This window comes from Salmo salar, chromosome ssa05 (genome assembly GCF_905237065.1).
Source record: "Salmo salar chromosome ssa05, Ssal_v3.1, whole genome shotgun sequence".
NCBI classification, from domain to species: domain Eukaryota; kingdom Metazoa; phylum Chordata; class Actinopteri; order Salmoniformes; family Salmonidae; genus Salmo; species Salmo salar.
Window position 1 is genome coordinate 55235426 of NC_059446.1, and position 14615 is coordinate 55250040.

Here is a 14615-nt window from a genome sequence, read left to right on the forward strand (position 1 = left end):
TTAATCTCCTCAGTCACAAATCAACCACAATCTCCCCACTATGGAGAAAGCCTTTTCCCTGGAAGACATAGATCACTAGCCAAAGCCACCAGGATCAATACCATACACTGTTTAAAGCTGTGGCCTTTGACCCACAAAGACTGTTATATACTGTGGCCTATAAAAAAATACACTTTACAATCCTTTTTCTTAATTATGAAAGCTAAGGGGCCATACTTTGAAGGGGGTTTATTGTTGTCGTAAAACTGTACAGTGCTGTACATTTGTTTCTGTTCAGAATATACAGGGTAGCCTACAGAATATACAGGGTAGCCTACAGACAATACAGGGTAGCCTACAGACAATACAGGGTAGCCTACAGAATATACAGGGTAGCCTACAGAATATACAGGGTAGCCTACAGAATATACAGGGTAGCCTACAGAATATGCAGGGTAGCCTACAGAATATACAGGGTAGCCTACAGAATATGCAGGGTAGCCTACAGAATATGCAGGGTAGCCTACAGAATATGCAGGGTAGCCTACAGAATATACAGGGTAGCCTACAGAATATGCAGGGTAGCCTACAGAATATGCAGGGTAGCCTACAGGCTACAGAGGCTATATTTCCATTGCGTCAGTTTTCTTTTTTTCTACTCCCACTTAAACACGTTAAAGTTGCACTCAACATGAAAAATAGATTCGCTTTCTTTTCCAGCTCTCCATCATTTGCTGTAAAGTTTAAAACTGACTTCTCTGAACAATTCTTCCTCTGAGGAAAAAAACATTTCTCCTCATTAAGCACTTTAATGTATTTTTAATTGGAGGGAATACATGGGCAGCCTGAAGAAAAGATGCTAGGCTAACAAACAGAGTGGATGATTTGTAGTCGGACCAAAAACTACTGGTCCTCTGGAAAAAGGGGACGTGACTGGTCAATCCAGGTGTGGACTCATCACTTCAGCATGATGGCCTGAGTGCTCAGCTCAAAGAGTGACAGAGATAGTGGCCGTGTCCGAATACCCATACTTGCGTCTTAAATAGTAGGCCGTTTTGAGTATGCGGAAAAAAATTATGTTTTTTTGATTTCTCATTGAAAAGTGTTTCTTGTTCTCTTGGCCTTCATCAGAGCTTTTAAACTAAATACTAAACCATATTTTCATTTCTGTATGTGTCTACACTGGGGACTCGAGATGTAGCTAAATGTTTTATGTGATGCTAATCAGGCTTTTGATTTGAACATAGCATATGGATTGTTTTAGTGGTGTAGGCTAGGCTAACTATTTAATTATTGCATTTTTTGGATCAAGCGTTTGCAGTCATTATGACCTCGTTCCCAATAATCAGTGCTTTAGTTTATTATGTTGCTGTCCAGCGGTTCTGAATTTGCGATGAACCCGACTGTCCACGTTTTTCTGCTTTTTTGATTTGAACATTTTAAACGTTTTGGTGTGTACTCGGCTATTTGATTGAATTGATAAATGTTACAGCACTTTGGTTTCACTACTAATTCTGTTCCAAAGGAAACAAATGTTACTTTATCCATCTTCAGTCCTTTTTTATTTAATAGGATAGATGCTATATGGCTACAGTATAGGTTGACTGTGATAGTCTGCCTATAACCAGCCTGAGCAGGCCTATAACTCCATTCCAATTCTACTCAGGGTATAGAGAAATTCATCAAATTGGAAATGAGCTATTATCAGGCTGGTTAATACAATGCATGTCTGTTGAATAAGGAAAAATCCTAATTTGGGCATGGGCGAAAACCTGGGTTGTATTCAATAGGGCACACTGTAGCAAGAAGCAGCATAACGTTTTGCAACGGAAAACGAAAATGAGTGTTTCTTATGTCAAGTAGTCCCTCCTCCCTGCTCCAGTCCGTTTTCCTCCATTTGGTGCCTAATGACTAGAACCCTGCCCCTGCTAAATCCCACTGTCCTTTAACCCTGAGCAGTGCAAAAGCTTTTGAGACCACGAAGAACTGCAAAAATACTAATTGAAAGAGAGAAAAAAAAGGTTGTCCAAAATAAAGGGAGAGGAGGCAAATAAATTATAGGGGCTGTTAAATATCAAAGGGGAAAAGAGGAAGAGAAAAGGCCCAAGGTCCTTCTTTGTATGAATTCTCTTTCTTCTCACATCAAATTGTCCAATTAAATTCTTAGCATCAATGGCAGGTCAACCTCTTTTATGCTCTTCCCCAATAGTGTGTCAGTATTGATGATTGACAGAATTATACTGGAATGTAGAAGTGGAACGGAAAGAGGTTTATAGTATCAAGCTGAGCTATTAGTCTATACAAGATTTAGCATACATAAAATGCATGCTGTAATAATGCATGGGAACATAAAATACATAATACATTTAGTAGTTATACTACAATACAGTAAGCTTCTTGGTCCAATGCTTTCTTACTATATAATGATGTAGCTCGTAAGAAGTCCCACGAATGGGATTACATGTTTGTACATATACACACAGTAGAAGGAAGGTTCGGAGCAGTAGAATCGAGAGCTTTCTTCTACTGCTAAGCCCACAGCCCAGATACAGAGCACAGCAGGTTACTGTGTGATTATGATGATCCACTTTGATCGGCAGGAAATGAAATGTCTTTTAAGCTGCTGAGCGAAAAAAAGACACACATGCACAGACGTTGTACACGTACACACACAAACACAGGCACAAACGCACACACACACACACACACACACACACACACACACACACACACACACACACACACACACACACACACACACACACGCCATCCTCCACTGTAAGAGTCTTTGTAATCCGAGAATTGTGAATTAGGAGGGCTTTGTCTAAATGGATTGGGATTTACAAAGACATATTGCGAGAGGCGGAGCGGCAGCATTCCTTGATTACATTGGCAAGAGGCAGAGATCTCGCTCTCCTTTTTTGTTGTTGTCAATACTGTAGTAAATATGGGTTGACACAGCAGGGTTTTATTCCCCACAGGATCTGCTAACTCTCCGAATACAACAGGTTGGGGATGTTGAGACAGGGACAGAGTCAAGGACATTCACATGCCAGCTTAAATTCGGAGGATAAACATGAACGCTTGTAGATACTGTGTCAACGTGCGAATGGAATCAGGTCAGTGCCCATCAAATACATGACAGCCGAGATGAAATGATGATTTATGTCTGACCTCTCAGAAAGCCGCCATTGGAAACACTCCAGCCATCTGACATATAAATTGTAGTCTAGCAGTAGCTATGTTGCCATGGACACTACTGCTACAATCACCCACAAGTCATGGCTGAGGTCTATATCCCTGTACTAGCCAGGATCGTCCTATACTGTACGACAGAGACATTACCGTACAGCCTATGACCCTCCCAACGCACCACATTACCCTACCAGTCATGTCACTGCATAACGATGTCTCTTTCAAGCTAACGTACAGTATGAAGCGACTGGTCTGATTGAGGTCAAAACTCTCACTCTATCCTCAGCTCGCCCGAGCGGGTATCCTTCGCTCTCCCCCCAGGTCTGAGTAGACAGATCCCTGTGTATCCTTCGCTCTCCCCCCAGGTCTGAGTAGACAGATCCCTGTGTATCCTTCGCTCTCCCCCCAGGTCTGAGTAGACAGATCCCTGTGTATCCTTCGCTCTCCCCCCAGGTCTGAGTAGACAGATCCCTGTGTATCCTTTGCTCTCCCCCCAGGTCTGAGTAGACAGATCCCTGTGTATCCTTTGCTCTCCCCCCAGGTCTGAGTAGACAGATCCCTGTGTATCCTTTGCTCTCCCCCCAGGTCTGAGTAGACAGATCCCTGTGTATCCTTCGCTCTCCCCCCAGGTCTGAGTAGACAGATCCCTGTGTATCCTTCGCTCTCCCCCCAGGTCTGAGTAGACAGATCCCTATGTATCCTTCGCTCTCCCCCCAGGTCTGAGTAGACAGATCCCTGTGTCCACATTCTGCTGGATATAAGGAGGACTGCTTGTACCACAGCGGTTGATATTCATTTCCTCCGCCAACTTTCCCTGAAAGAAAATCACCTGGAGGATAATACACACACACACGCAAGTTCGAACAGGCACGCCCAGGTCAGCCCCAGGAAGGCGATATATGTTCTACGGAGTGGATGGGTGAGCGAGAGCAGATGGAAGATGAATAGCAGTGGGTTTAAGACAGATACAGTGGAGAGGGTAAACCCTGAGGGGGGGAATGAGAAAGAGCATTGTTGAGAATGAGAGGAAGAGTGAAACAGCAGTCTGCGAGGGGAGAAACCTAATTCAACACGGAGGAATTCTCAGCTTTGTGGTTATGGTGTGTGTCTTTGGCGTGGTTTGTGTGTTCGGCATGGTGCATAATGGTGTGTTCAGCGTGGAAGCAAAAGTTAAAAAAACTAAACAAAATAAGGCTTTAGCTACAGACAAATTCCATCCCCTGCACTGACACTTTCTGAAATTGTGGTAATTCATTGACACTCACAGGACTGGAGGCTGGGGGACCTATTCTCCTGTGACACCACTGACGTGGAGCCCCGACTGGCACAGGAAGAAACTGACACTAGGTCAGTGAACCAGGAGAGGTGGAGGAGACTCTTAATCAGCACCTGTCTACTTCAGGGGCATATGAATGCTCTTTCCCCTCTGTCCTCTGCCTTTCTATCTCTCTCTGTCTCCCTCTTGCTCTCTCTCTCTTTCTTTCTTTTCATCTCTTTCTCTCTATATAATATCTCTCTCTCACACACTCTCTCTCTCCTGAACAAATGAATGTACTTCCCTCCCCACTTCCTGTCATGGCTGCCACTGCCTCTCCTCCTGCTGCCTGCCTGCCTGTCCTCCACTCTGCCCACCTCAATTTTCACACAAGGTTGACTGAATTCTCTCCCTCCCGTTCACAGCCTACTCCTGCTAGAGCAGTGGTATTCAAAGTCGGGGTTGCGACCCCTAGTGGGTTGCTGGAGAATTGCAGTGGAGTTGCCAACATATTAGTAACGTTTCAACTATCTACTAACCCTAACCCTAGCTTTAACCGTAACCTTAACCTTAACCCTTATCCTAACCCTAAACTTAATTCATACCCTAGCCCTAACCTTAACCCTTACCCTAACCCTTATTCTAACCCTAACCTTAAGAAGGAGTTGCTTAGCAACATATAGTTTGTTGATAGTATGACCATCTGTAGAGCATCTACAGATACAAAAATCTGGACTATCCAAGTAAAGTCTGACCGATTATTTTATGGGACAATATAAAAAGATTATTTGAAAAATAACATTTTATTGAGTAAATGTATGTATCGGCTCTCTTAATAAAGGGATGAAAATTTAATGAATTGAAGGTTATTTGTTGATGTGAAAATCCAAATGTACAAATTTTAAGGTTGTGTCATTAGATTTGGGGTGGGGTGTGGTGCACAGAAATTCTGGCAAAATAAATGGGGTCCCCACCAAAAACGTTTGAACACCACGGTGCGAGTGCATGGGAATAGAGCAATTCAGAATACTATCACACACACACACACACCACACAGACAGACAGACAGACAGACAGACAGACAGACAGACAGACAGACAGACAGACAGACAGACAGACAGACAGACAGACAGACAGACAGACAGACAGACAGACAGACAGACACACATGCGCGCACATGCACAGATGCCTTCCATTTAACACAGGCTTGGGGTTTCAGATGAAATCGCCATGTCCATGAAGAGGAGAGTAGTTGTACAGAGTTATCTAACTTACAGAATCTGCTGGCCAAAATGAATGGAATTTAAATGACTTCACCCTAGTCAAGTAACCTTGTACAGGTTACACCTTGAACAAGCAGTACAATAAACTTTACAGCTGCATGTCGTGGACGGATGTGTATGGTAAACTCAAAGGGTTCTTCGGGCTATCGCTATAGGATAAAACGGTTCTACCTCGAACCAAAAGGGTTCTACCTGGAACAAAAAAGGGTTATTCAAAGGGTTCTCCTATGGCGACAGCCGAAGAATCTTTTAAGGTTGTAGATTGCACCTTTTTTCTAAGAGTGTACATCAGTATACGAACAGAACAACCTGAGTGAAACAGAGCTTGAAGAATACAGCATATAACAGAAAACAACGATTCAGCATTGTGGTTAGAGCACTGACCAGAGAGAGCCCTTTATGCAAGGTACTTAACCTGGGGGCGGTGGTCTAACTGTAAGCCAAGGACCCCCATGGGTCTCTATCTGCCCAGCAACAGACACAATCATACCAACAGCATTATTAATGGTTAGGGTGTTACTCTGGCCTAATAAAAACACTTCTCACTTCTCCACCTCAATCCCACAAGGAGTCATCATTGTTCTCCAACATCAATTTACCATCAGGGGCTGCAGAATGTCCTCCAGTGAAACTGGTTCTGCTGTCCAATAATAAAGTCAGAAAAAAAAGAAACGTCCCTTTTTCAGGACCCTGTCTTTCAAAGATAATTCGTAAAAATCCAGAGAACTTCACAGATCTTCATTGTAAAGGGTTTAAACACTGTTTCCCATACTTGTTCAATGAACCATAAACAATTAATTAACATGCACCTGTGGAACGGTCGTTAAGACACTAACAGCTTACAGACGGTAGGCAATTAAGGTCACAGTTATGACAACTTAGGACACTAAAGAGGCCTTTCTAATGACTCTGAAAAACACCAAAAGAAAGATGCCCAGGGTCCTTGCTCATCTGCGTGAACGTGCATTAGGCATGCTGCAAGGAGGCATGAGGACTGCAGATGTGGCCAGGGCAATAAATTGAAATGTCCGTACTGTGAGACGCCTAAGACAGCGCTACAGGGAGACAGGACGGACAGCTGATCGTCCTCAGAGTGGCAGACCACGTGTAACAACACCTGCACAGGATCGGTACAGCCGAACATCACACATGCGGGACAGGCACAGGATGGCAACAACAACTGCCCGAGTTACACCAGGAACGCACAATCCCTCCATCAGTGCTCAGACTGTCCGCAATAGGCTGAGAGATGCTGGACTGAGGGCTTGTAGGCCTGTTGTAAGGCAGGTCCTCACCAGACATCACTGGCAACAACGTCGCCTATGGGCACAAACCCACCGTCGCTGGACCAGACAGGACTGACAAAAAGTGCTCTACACTGACGAGGCGCGGTTTTGTCTCACCAGGGGTGATGGTCAGATTTGCGTTTATCGTCGAAGGAATGAGCGTTACACCAAGGCCTGTACTCTGGAGCGGGTTTGGAGGTCGATTTGGAGGTGGAGGGTCCGTCATGGTCTGGGGCGGTGTGTCACAGCATCATCGGACCGAGCTTGTTGTCATTGCAGGCAATCTCAACGCTGTCAATTACAGGGAAGACATCCTCCTCCCTCATGTGGTACCCTTCCTGCAGGCTCATCCTGACATGACCCTCCAGCATGACAATGCCACCAGCCATACCGCTCGTTCTGTGCGTGATTTCCTGCAAGACAGGAATATCAGTGTTCTGCCATGGCCAGCGAAGAGCCCGGATCTCAATCCCTTTGAGCACGTCTGGGACCTGTTGGATCGGAGGGTGAGGGCTAGGGCCATTCCCCCCAGAAATGTCTAGGAACTTGCAGGTGCCTTGGTGGAAGAGTGGAGTAACATCTCACAGCAAGAACTGGCAAATCTGGTGCAGTCCATGAGGAGGAGATGCACTGCAGTACTTAATGCAGCTGGTGGCCACACCAGATACTGATTGTTACTTTTGATGTTGTCCCCCCCTTTGTTCAGGGACACATTATTCCATTTCTATTAGTCACATGTCTGTGGAACTTGTTCAGTTTATGTCTCAGTTGTTGAATCTTGTTATGTTCATACAAATATTTACACATGTTAAGTTTGCTGAAAATAAACGCAGTTGACAGTGAGCGGATGTTTATTTTTTTGCTGAGTTTATGTACACACCAGGGTTTCCGTTAGGAAAATGTTGCAGCGGACATTTGACCGGCAGCAATTTAATTTACTGGACATTTAAGAAATGTACTGGATCCTTTTGCATTGGTTAAATAACATGTTTAGGATGTCAACCCACGGTTCTCAGAATGACAGAAATAAAATTATCTTAACAGAACGTGCAACTCGGATGCAACGGCGTGCGTCATTCTTACCGAATTCCGATGAGCAATTTTTAGACGTTAGAATACATAGGCGGAACGTCCATAAGGATAGGGGAAGCTAATCTTTCCCTGAAGTAAATTGAATTAAATTGCCAAAATTATATAGCCATATTAGCTTACTGCTGTCTATACAGAAATAAATAAAATCATAAAAAATAGGCTACTACACCAGAAAGCATGATTTGGCCACAGAGGATCCTTAGCTTCTTTAATAAAACAATTGCATAGGGCATTCAATTTTGGAAGAGTGCGCGGCAAATACCAAATAGATGATTGTTGAGTTGCGACTGTAAGTGAAAAGCAGAGAGACCCGGGCAAGCATATCTCCAAAATTTAAAAATACAATTGTGGAAAAACTGTTTGTCTTTTAGTTTAAAAAAATCGGAACTTAATTGAGCCCACAAGCGGAGAACATCGGCCATATCCTAGATGAGTGTGCACTGTCTTTATCATTGGGTCAGTGCCACCTAGTTTTTTTTCTAGGACAATAATTTTCTCCTCCAGGTTAGATGGAGGTCATATTGTATTTGTCTCTGCTTTCGTTGGACTAACATATGGATATTTTTATTGATCTGTTTGTCAGTGTGAGGAGAGTTGGCTACCCTGTAATTTCTGTCGTATTAAAAAGATTCTACTGTCTCCAGTCATAAAAAGTGTAAGAGAATTGCATAAAATGTGTTTGTAGAAGGCCAACATTTTCCTGGGCAAAGGACAAGAAATGTGGGCGATCTGATATAGCCTAGGCCTACTCTAAGCCACTCTGCGCTGCATTAAATAGTACTTTTTGAGAACAGTAATCGAGTTATATATGCACTGCATTGAATAATCTTTTTTGAGAACAGTGACTCGATCACTGTTCTCAAAAAAGACTATTCGATCACTGTTCTCAAAAAAGACTATTCAATGCAGCGCATATATAACTCGATTACTGTTTTCAAAAAGTACTATTTAATGCAACGCAGAGTACATAGTGGCTTAGAGTAGCCTAAATCTTGACTATCCGATCTAATAATCACATTAGGAATAGTAGGCTATCTTAGATGAGTCTGCAAATGCAAGGATGCGTGGAATGCTTTAATATAAAGATGCATTTTTTATGGTGAATATTAGCTTCCCCAAACTTGAAACCCACGCGGCGCCTATGTTAGAATAACTGCCCACATTTACTTTTCCTCAGCCAACAAGACAAGTAACGCACAGCAGAATCAATAGACTATGTCAATCTACTGTATCCCCCATTGTAGAAAGGTTTACCTATTCTATTGGTCAGATGTCATTCTGTGCTAGAAAGAATAGCCTATACCACACCGATTCTGGGACAGTCGTGGGACGATAGATTCCAAATTCATACAACCAGTATGCCTAGGCTACATGGAAAAAACGTTAAAAAGCAATAAGGTTCATGCAACGGATCAGAAAGTTAAGCATAAAATGTTGATAAACAATTATTTCTTCAAATTATAAACGCAGCAATGCCGCTATGCGCTAATGTTCCTTCCAGTATGCAATTAGCAGGAGAACACCATTGTGAGCGGTTTCATGTGACAGAGATGAAAATATCCGTTATAACTACTGGTTTCAATAGTATATGGAAGTCTTTATAAAACCACGTTTAGTTGGATTTTGGCTAGGCTACTTTGAAGCAAGGTAAGATATTCCTCATAATATATAGTAAAATGTTCACGTTCCAAACAATTAGGTGTCTGTTTTCTCATTGCAAAGTGGTGTGTGACGTACTGAAGCCTGCCTAGTTGCCTATGCACTGAAATGGCGAATGGGAAGGCCGCTTCGATTACCAGTTGATAAATAAAAATAGTAGCTCTTTTTAATCGTGGCCATTGTTTCTTTCTTTTTTTTTTACACTCAATTGCCTTTAGAATTGTTGTGCAATGATTGTGTTTATTAACGCACATGTTTCACTCCAGTAGCAACAAACAGCTGTTTGAGCTGCAACAGCATCTCTCTTGCTACATCGACTGTTATTTCAATCAATGAATATGCTAAAACACACATTATTTGTGTTTCTAGGAATGTTTCCAGGAAAAGGTGGCTTCTCAATTTGCCTCTCTTATCATGTGTGGAGGGAAAAGCAGGAGAAGAGGAGTGGCGGTTGGAGACGGATCAAATAAATATTGCTCCAGGAGACCCGTTGTCATGGGCCAGGCAGTGTGGAATGGGATGGCACACCGTAACCCAATAGCACTACACAACCTCAAACGAAGAATGTGAGGGAGAACACACTTCTGTACTTCACTCAACTGTATGATGTCCATATTAGGACATCATATTACAAGACGTAGCATGTAAAGGTAACTGCCAAAATAATAGAGAAGAACTTGATGGAGAATAACTTGAGTTAATGAGGGATACAAAGCATATTGAACGCAGCTGTTTCCACACAAGTGTGTTTCCTGAGTTAATAAGTGTCATCATGTATAAAAATGCTGGGCAGGCTATTATTTTGGCTACCACGGCTATGGATAACAATGCCCCCATCCACAGGGCTCGACTGGTCACTGAATGGTTTGATGAAATGAAAACAATGTAAACCATTTGCCATGGACGTCTCAGTCACCAGATCTCAACACTTACGAGAGATTATGGAGCGGCGCCTGAGACAGTGCTTTCCACCACCATCAACAAAACACCAAATTATAGAATTTCTTGTGGTAGAATGGTGTCACATCCATCCAATAGAGTTCCAGACACTTGTAGAATCTATGCCAAGTTGCGTTGAAGCTGTTCTGGCTCATGGTGGCCCAAAACCCTATTAAGACACTATGTTGGTGTTTGCTTTATATTGGCAGCAGTGGAGGTCAGTGACGTTTAAGATGAGAGAGGACAATTTTTTTTAATGGGCATGGCCTTATTTCTATTACAGCATATTAGATGACTGTCATTCATATTCCATTCACCCAGTTCAATGTAACAGCGATAGGTTTAGGCTATTACATGATACTCAAAATGTCCTTATGCCCATCATGAGGTTGCAACAACCTAGCCTATGAATGAAAGTTTACAACGTAGGTGCACACAGGTCGAGAGAAAAATTTGAGGAGGCATGGACTGACACTGACACATTCAATACCGCCTTGCACACTCTTGCCTGCATCTAGCTGATATAGGATGTAATCATTAGTCCAACAGTTGCAAACGATAGTTTCTATTGGACAAATGTAGGTATGTTTATATCCGTTTTTGTTCCGTTTAAGAAACAGAATCGGTGGAATTAATACACCCCTGATCACACGTAAACACAGTTCACTTTCATAAAAGCCACGTTGTATTCCTTCTCACATCTATGCGCTCTCCTCCTCTCATCTTTTCCCTTCGTCGCTTGTGGATGTCAATGCACAACACATCAGCTGTATGTGACCAAGCGAAACAACCTTTCCAAACAAAATAATATCATAACTGCTACACGCAGCCTACATCGTTGTCACCATATTAGCAAAAGTATTGTCATAATCAACATAGCTAATAGAACAAACATGTTAGTAAACCTGCTACAATCATACAGTAACGTTAGTGTACAGTCAGTAAGCAGTTTAGCACTTACACTGGCGGGCCCCGGTGGCAATACATTTGTAAAACCAAAAGCTTACCTTGACTTGGAGGAGTTCCAGTGTTGTGTTGGATAGTCATAGCCAGCTAGCTAACATAGCATCCCTCTGTTTGAGCAGGGTGTTTGAGTAGGCTAAACTAGCGAGCTGCATTTGCTAGCTTAGTAAGGGAAACTGAAAGTGAAAATAAATGTATGAAATATCTCACTCTGACTCTCTTGCATCTCCTTCATTTTGGAATATATGTATTTGTTAAAAACTGTTAAACTATTGTCATTCTCTCTCTTTGAGTCAACTACTCACCACATGTTATGCACTGCAGTGCTAGCTAGCTGTATCTTATGCTTTCAGTAGTGCATTCATTCTCTGATCCTTTGATTGGGTGGACAACATGTCAATTCAAGCTGCAAGAGCTCTGATAGGGTGGAGGACGTCCTCCGGAAGTTGTCAAAATTACTGTGTAAGTCTATGGAAGGGGTGAGAACCATGAGCCTCCTAGGTTTTGTATTGAAGTCAATGTACCCAGAGGAGGGCGGAAGCTAGCTGTCCTACACCATGGTGCTACCCTATAGAGTGCTGTTGAGGCTACTGTAGACCTTCATTGCAAAATAGTATGTCTTAATCAAATATTTGGTGTCGTGATTATATTTAGTGTTATTTTATCTAAAAAGGATAACTTTTTAAATGTTAAAAAAATGTAACATCTGAAAATCACTGAGGAGGATGGTCCTCCCCGTCCTCCTCTGAGGAGCCTCCACTGATTGGCTGTTACCTTGTACAGTATGTCCTAATATGTACTTACAGCAGCGAGAAATGGCACAGAAAACAAACACAAATGCCAGTGTGATCTCCAATGCAGCTTGAGGAGTGACAGACTATGAGAAGGAATGTAAGGGCTGGATGTAAAGGCTGCCTATAGCAATTTTACTCATCTGATCGCATTTGCATTTCACAAGGTGAATTTAAAGTGCATGTGACAACGCCTAATCAGATTATATCCTCCTCATCTCCAAACACAAGAGAGAGAAATGAAGGAAGATATGAGGAAAGCTTCCTAGGAAAACAGACAATTTGTTTGCCAACTTTTTGATTAATTTGAACATTTACACTGTATGCCCTTTCAAATAGCAATTTACTACAAGAAGTAAAACCATTAATAATTGCAATGGGTATAACCAATGATGACAGTTGTGTGTGAATTAATTTAAGCTTAAGCAACAGGCATCCACACCAAAAATCAAAACTGAGTTTAGTGCTATGTGGGCTGTATGGTGATATAATTTGACAATATTGATTTTACACACTGTTCTTTTCCACATATATTCATATTTCATGAACATTCCACCGAAGAGAAATGTTGTGCTTTCTCTCCCTGACTCACTCAGCCTCCAAATCAATGTCCATTAAGCCGACTCAAGTGCTCATATGTCATTGGATTTGTTTTCCGTTAATTTGGCATCAGCATGGATTGTCCCCACTTCATCTGAGCAGCCTAGAGCGTCATGTCATGTACCATGCTTGGGCAGATGCTATTTTCTATCGCATGCTTGACCTCCACTCTGTGCAGAGGATCACATGTGGGTGAGTGCAGATGTGTGCCTGCGCTGTATGTCTGTGACAGTCATGTGGTCATGCTGGGAAAACGGCATGTGGGAGTTATGTGAGCTGAGAAATGTTTTATACACTGTGTCTACGTGATGAGATTTCCTGTTTCTGTGTGTGTGCGTGTGTGTGTGTGTGTTTTATGACTTTGCAACATTATTCCACACAACTCCTTCGTTATTCAAACCGCAGGGCCAAATCTCAATAAAGGAAGAGACATGTTGTTCCTGAATGGAGGGGTATAATAGACATTGATGAATCTTACCTCCTCTCCCGTCAGGTAGTATGCAGAGAGCAGCCCACCGACGTAACGGATATTCACCTCGAAGAGAGAAGCCTCGCCGTTCTGTAAGAAAGAGATCACACTGCATCAGAGGTGGAGTACCCCCGTTCAGGACACAGCCCAATCTCATAAATGACAAGTCAAAATAACTCATATTTCTATCAACAGTCGCATGGCAACGCCAACCAATCAGTCGTGTGACGATATAGAGTTTAAAAACATAATCAATAATTAATAAACCTAAATATTTAATTGATCAACAATAATTAATGAGATTTTGATGTTTGCGCTCTTGAGCCATAGAAACACGCCAGAAATCCATATGTGAAGATCTCTTCACAGTGATAAAAATGATACAAATGAATGGAAAACGTGTTGCCCATTGAGACAGTGGAGTTATGCATACTGTTATACAGTAGCAGTTAGCTAGAGAGTAGGCTTGTACCATCTTAGAACTGGTATTGCTTCCCATCCATAGCCCTATCAGATTCCATTTATATACGTTAAATAAAGACTCTAGAAAGGAATATTTCAATAAAGTCAGGGAAGAGAGTCAAAGGCTTGCGATAATGTTCGCTGCATATTACTCACTCTTATGTCTAAGGATGTTTCGAACCACGGGAGACTGTCGATTCTCCTCTGGCAGCCTTAGAAAATATACACCGTCTAGTTCATTGATGACTCTCCACTCTTAACTCTTTTTCGTGTTTTCTCATCACATCGCGGTCTTTCCTATTCTCTTTGTTGTGAGTTCCAGGATTTGAAAGTGGCGAAACGGTGCTAGGCTTTCCTTTTCCATCTCCTGTTATGTCTGGTTCAACACAACTATCCAGGACAGGATGGTGCAACTGGGTTAAGATTAAGCTGTCAGAATACACCATCTCAGAGTGCAATTAGTGCTCTGTCAAATCTATTATTATAGCTCCTGGAGCGATTTGCTGTTCGCCAACGTCAGACAGAGTTTATCAGTGCACTGGCTCCATATGTTATGGGAATTAAGTTAAGAGGTGTTAAGCACTAACACGTGTCCCTGAATGAGATGGCGGTATGTCACCATAATTACAGACACTCATTCCC

At 42.4% G+C, this 14615-nt stretch overlaps 1 protein-coding gene across 2 annotated transcripts in view; it reads right to left on the reverse strand.

The window, feature by feature from the left end:
- The window catches only part of LOC106605146 (mannosyl-oligosaccharide 1,2-alpha-mannosidase IA), a 204909-nt gene that overhangs the window by 46301 nt on the left and 143993 nt on the right, over positions 1-14615 (reverse strand). For both annotated transcript variants that reach the window (XM_014200495.2, XM_014200497.2), the window contains exon 4: positions 13521-13601. In XM_014200495.2, the coding sequence (XP_014055970.1) occupies positions 13521-13601 (81 nt within the window). The remainder of the gene's footprint in view (positions 1-13520; positions 13602-14615) is intronic.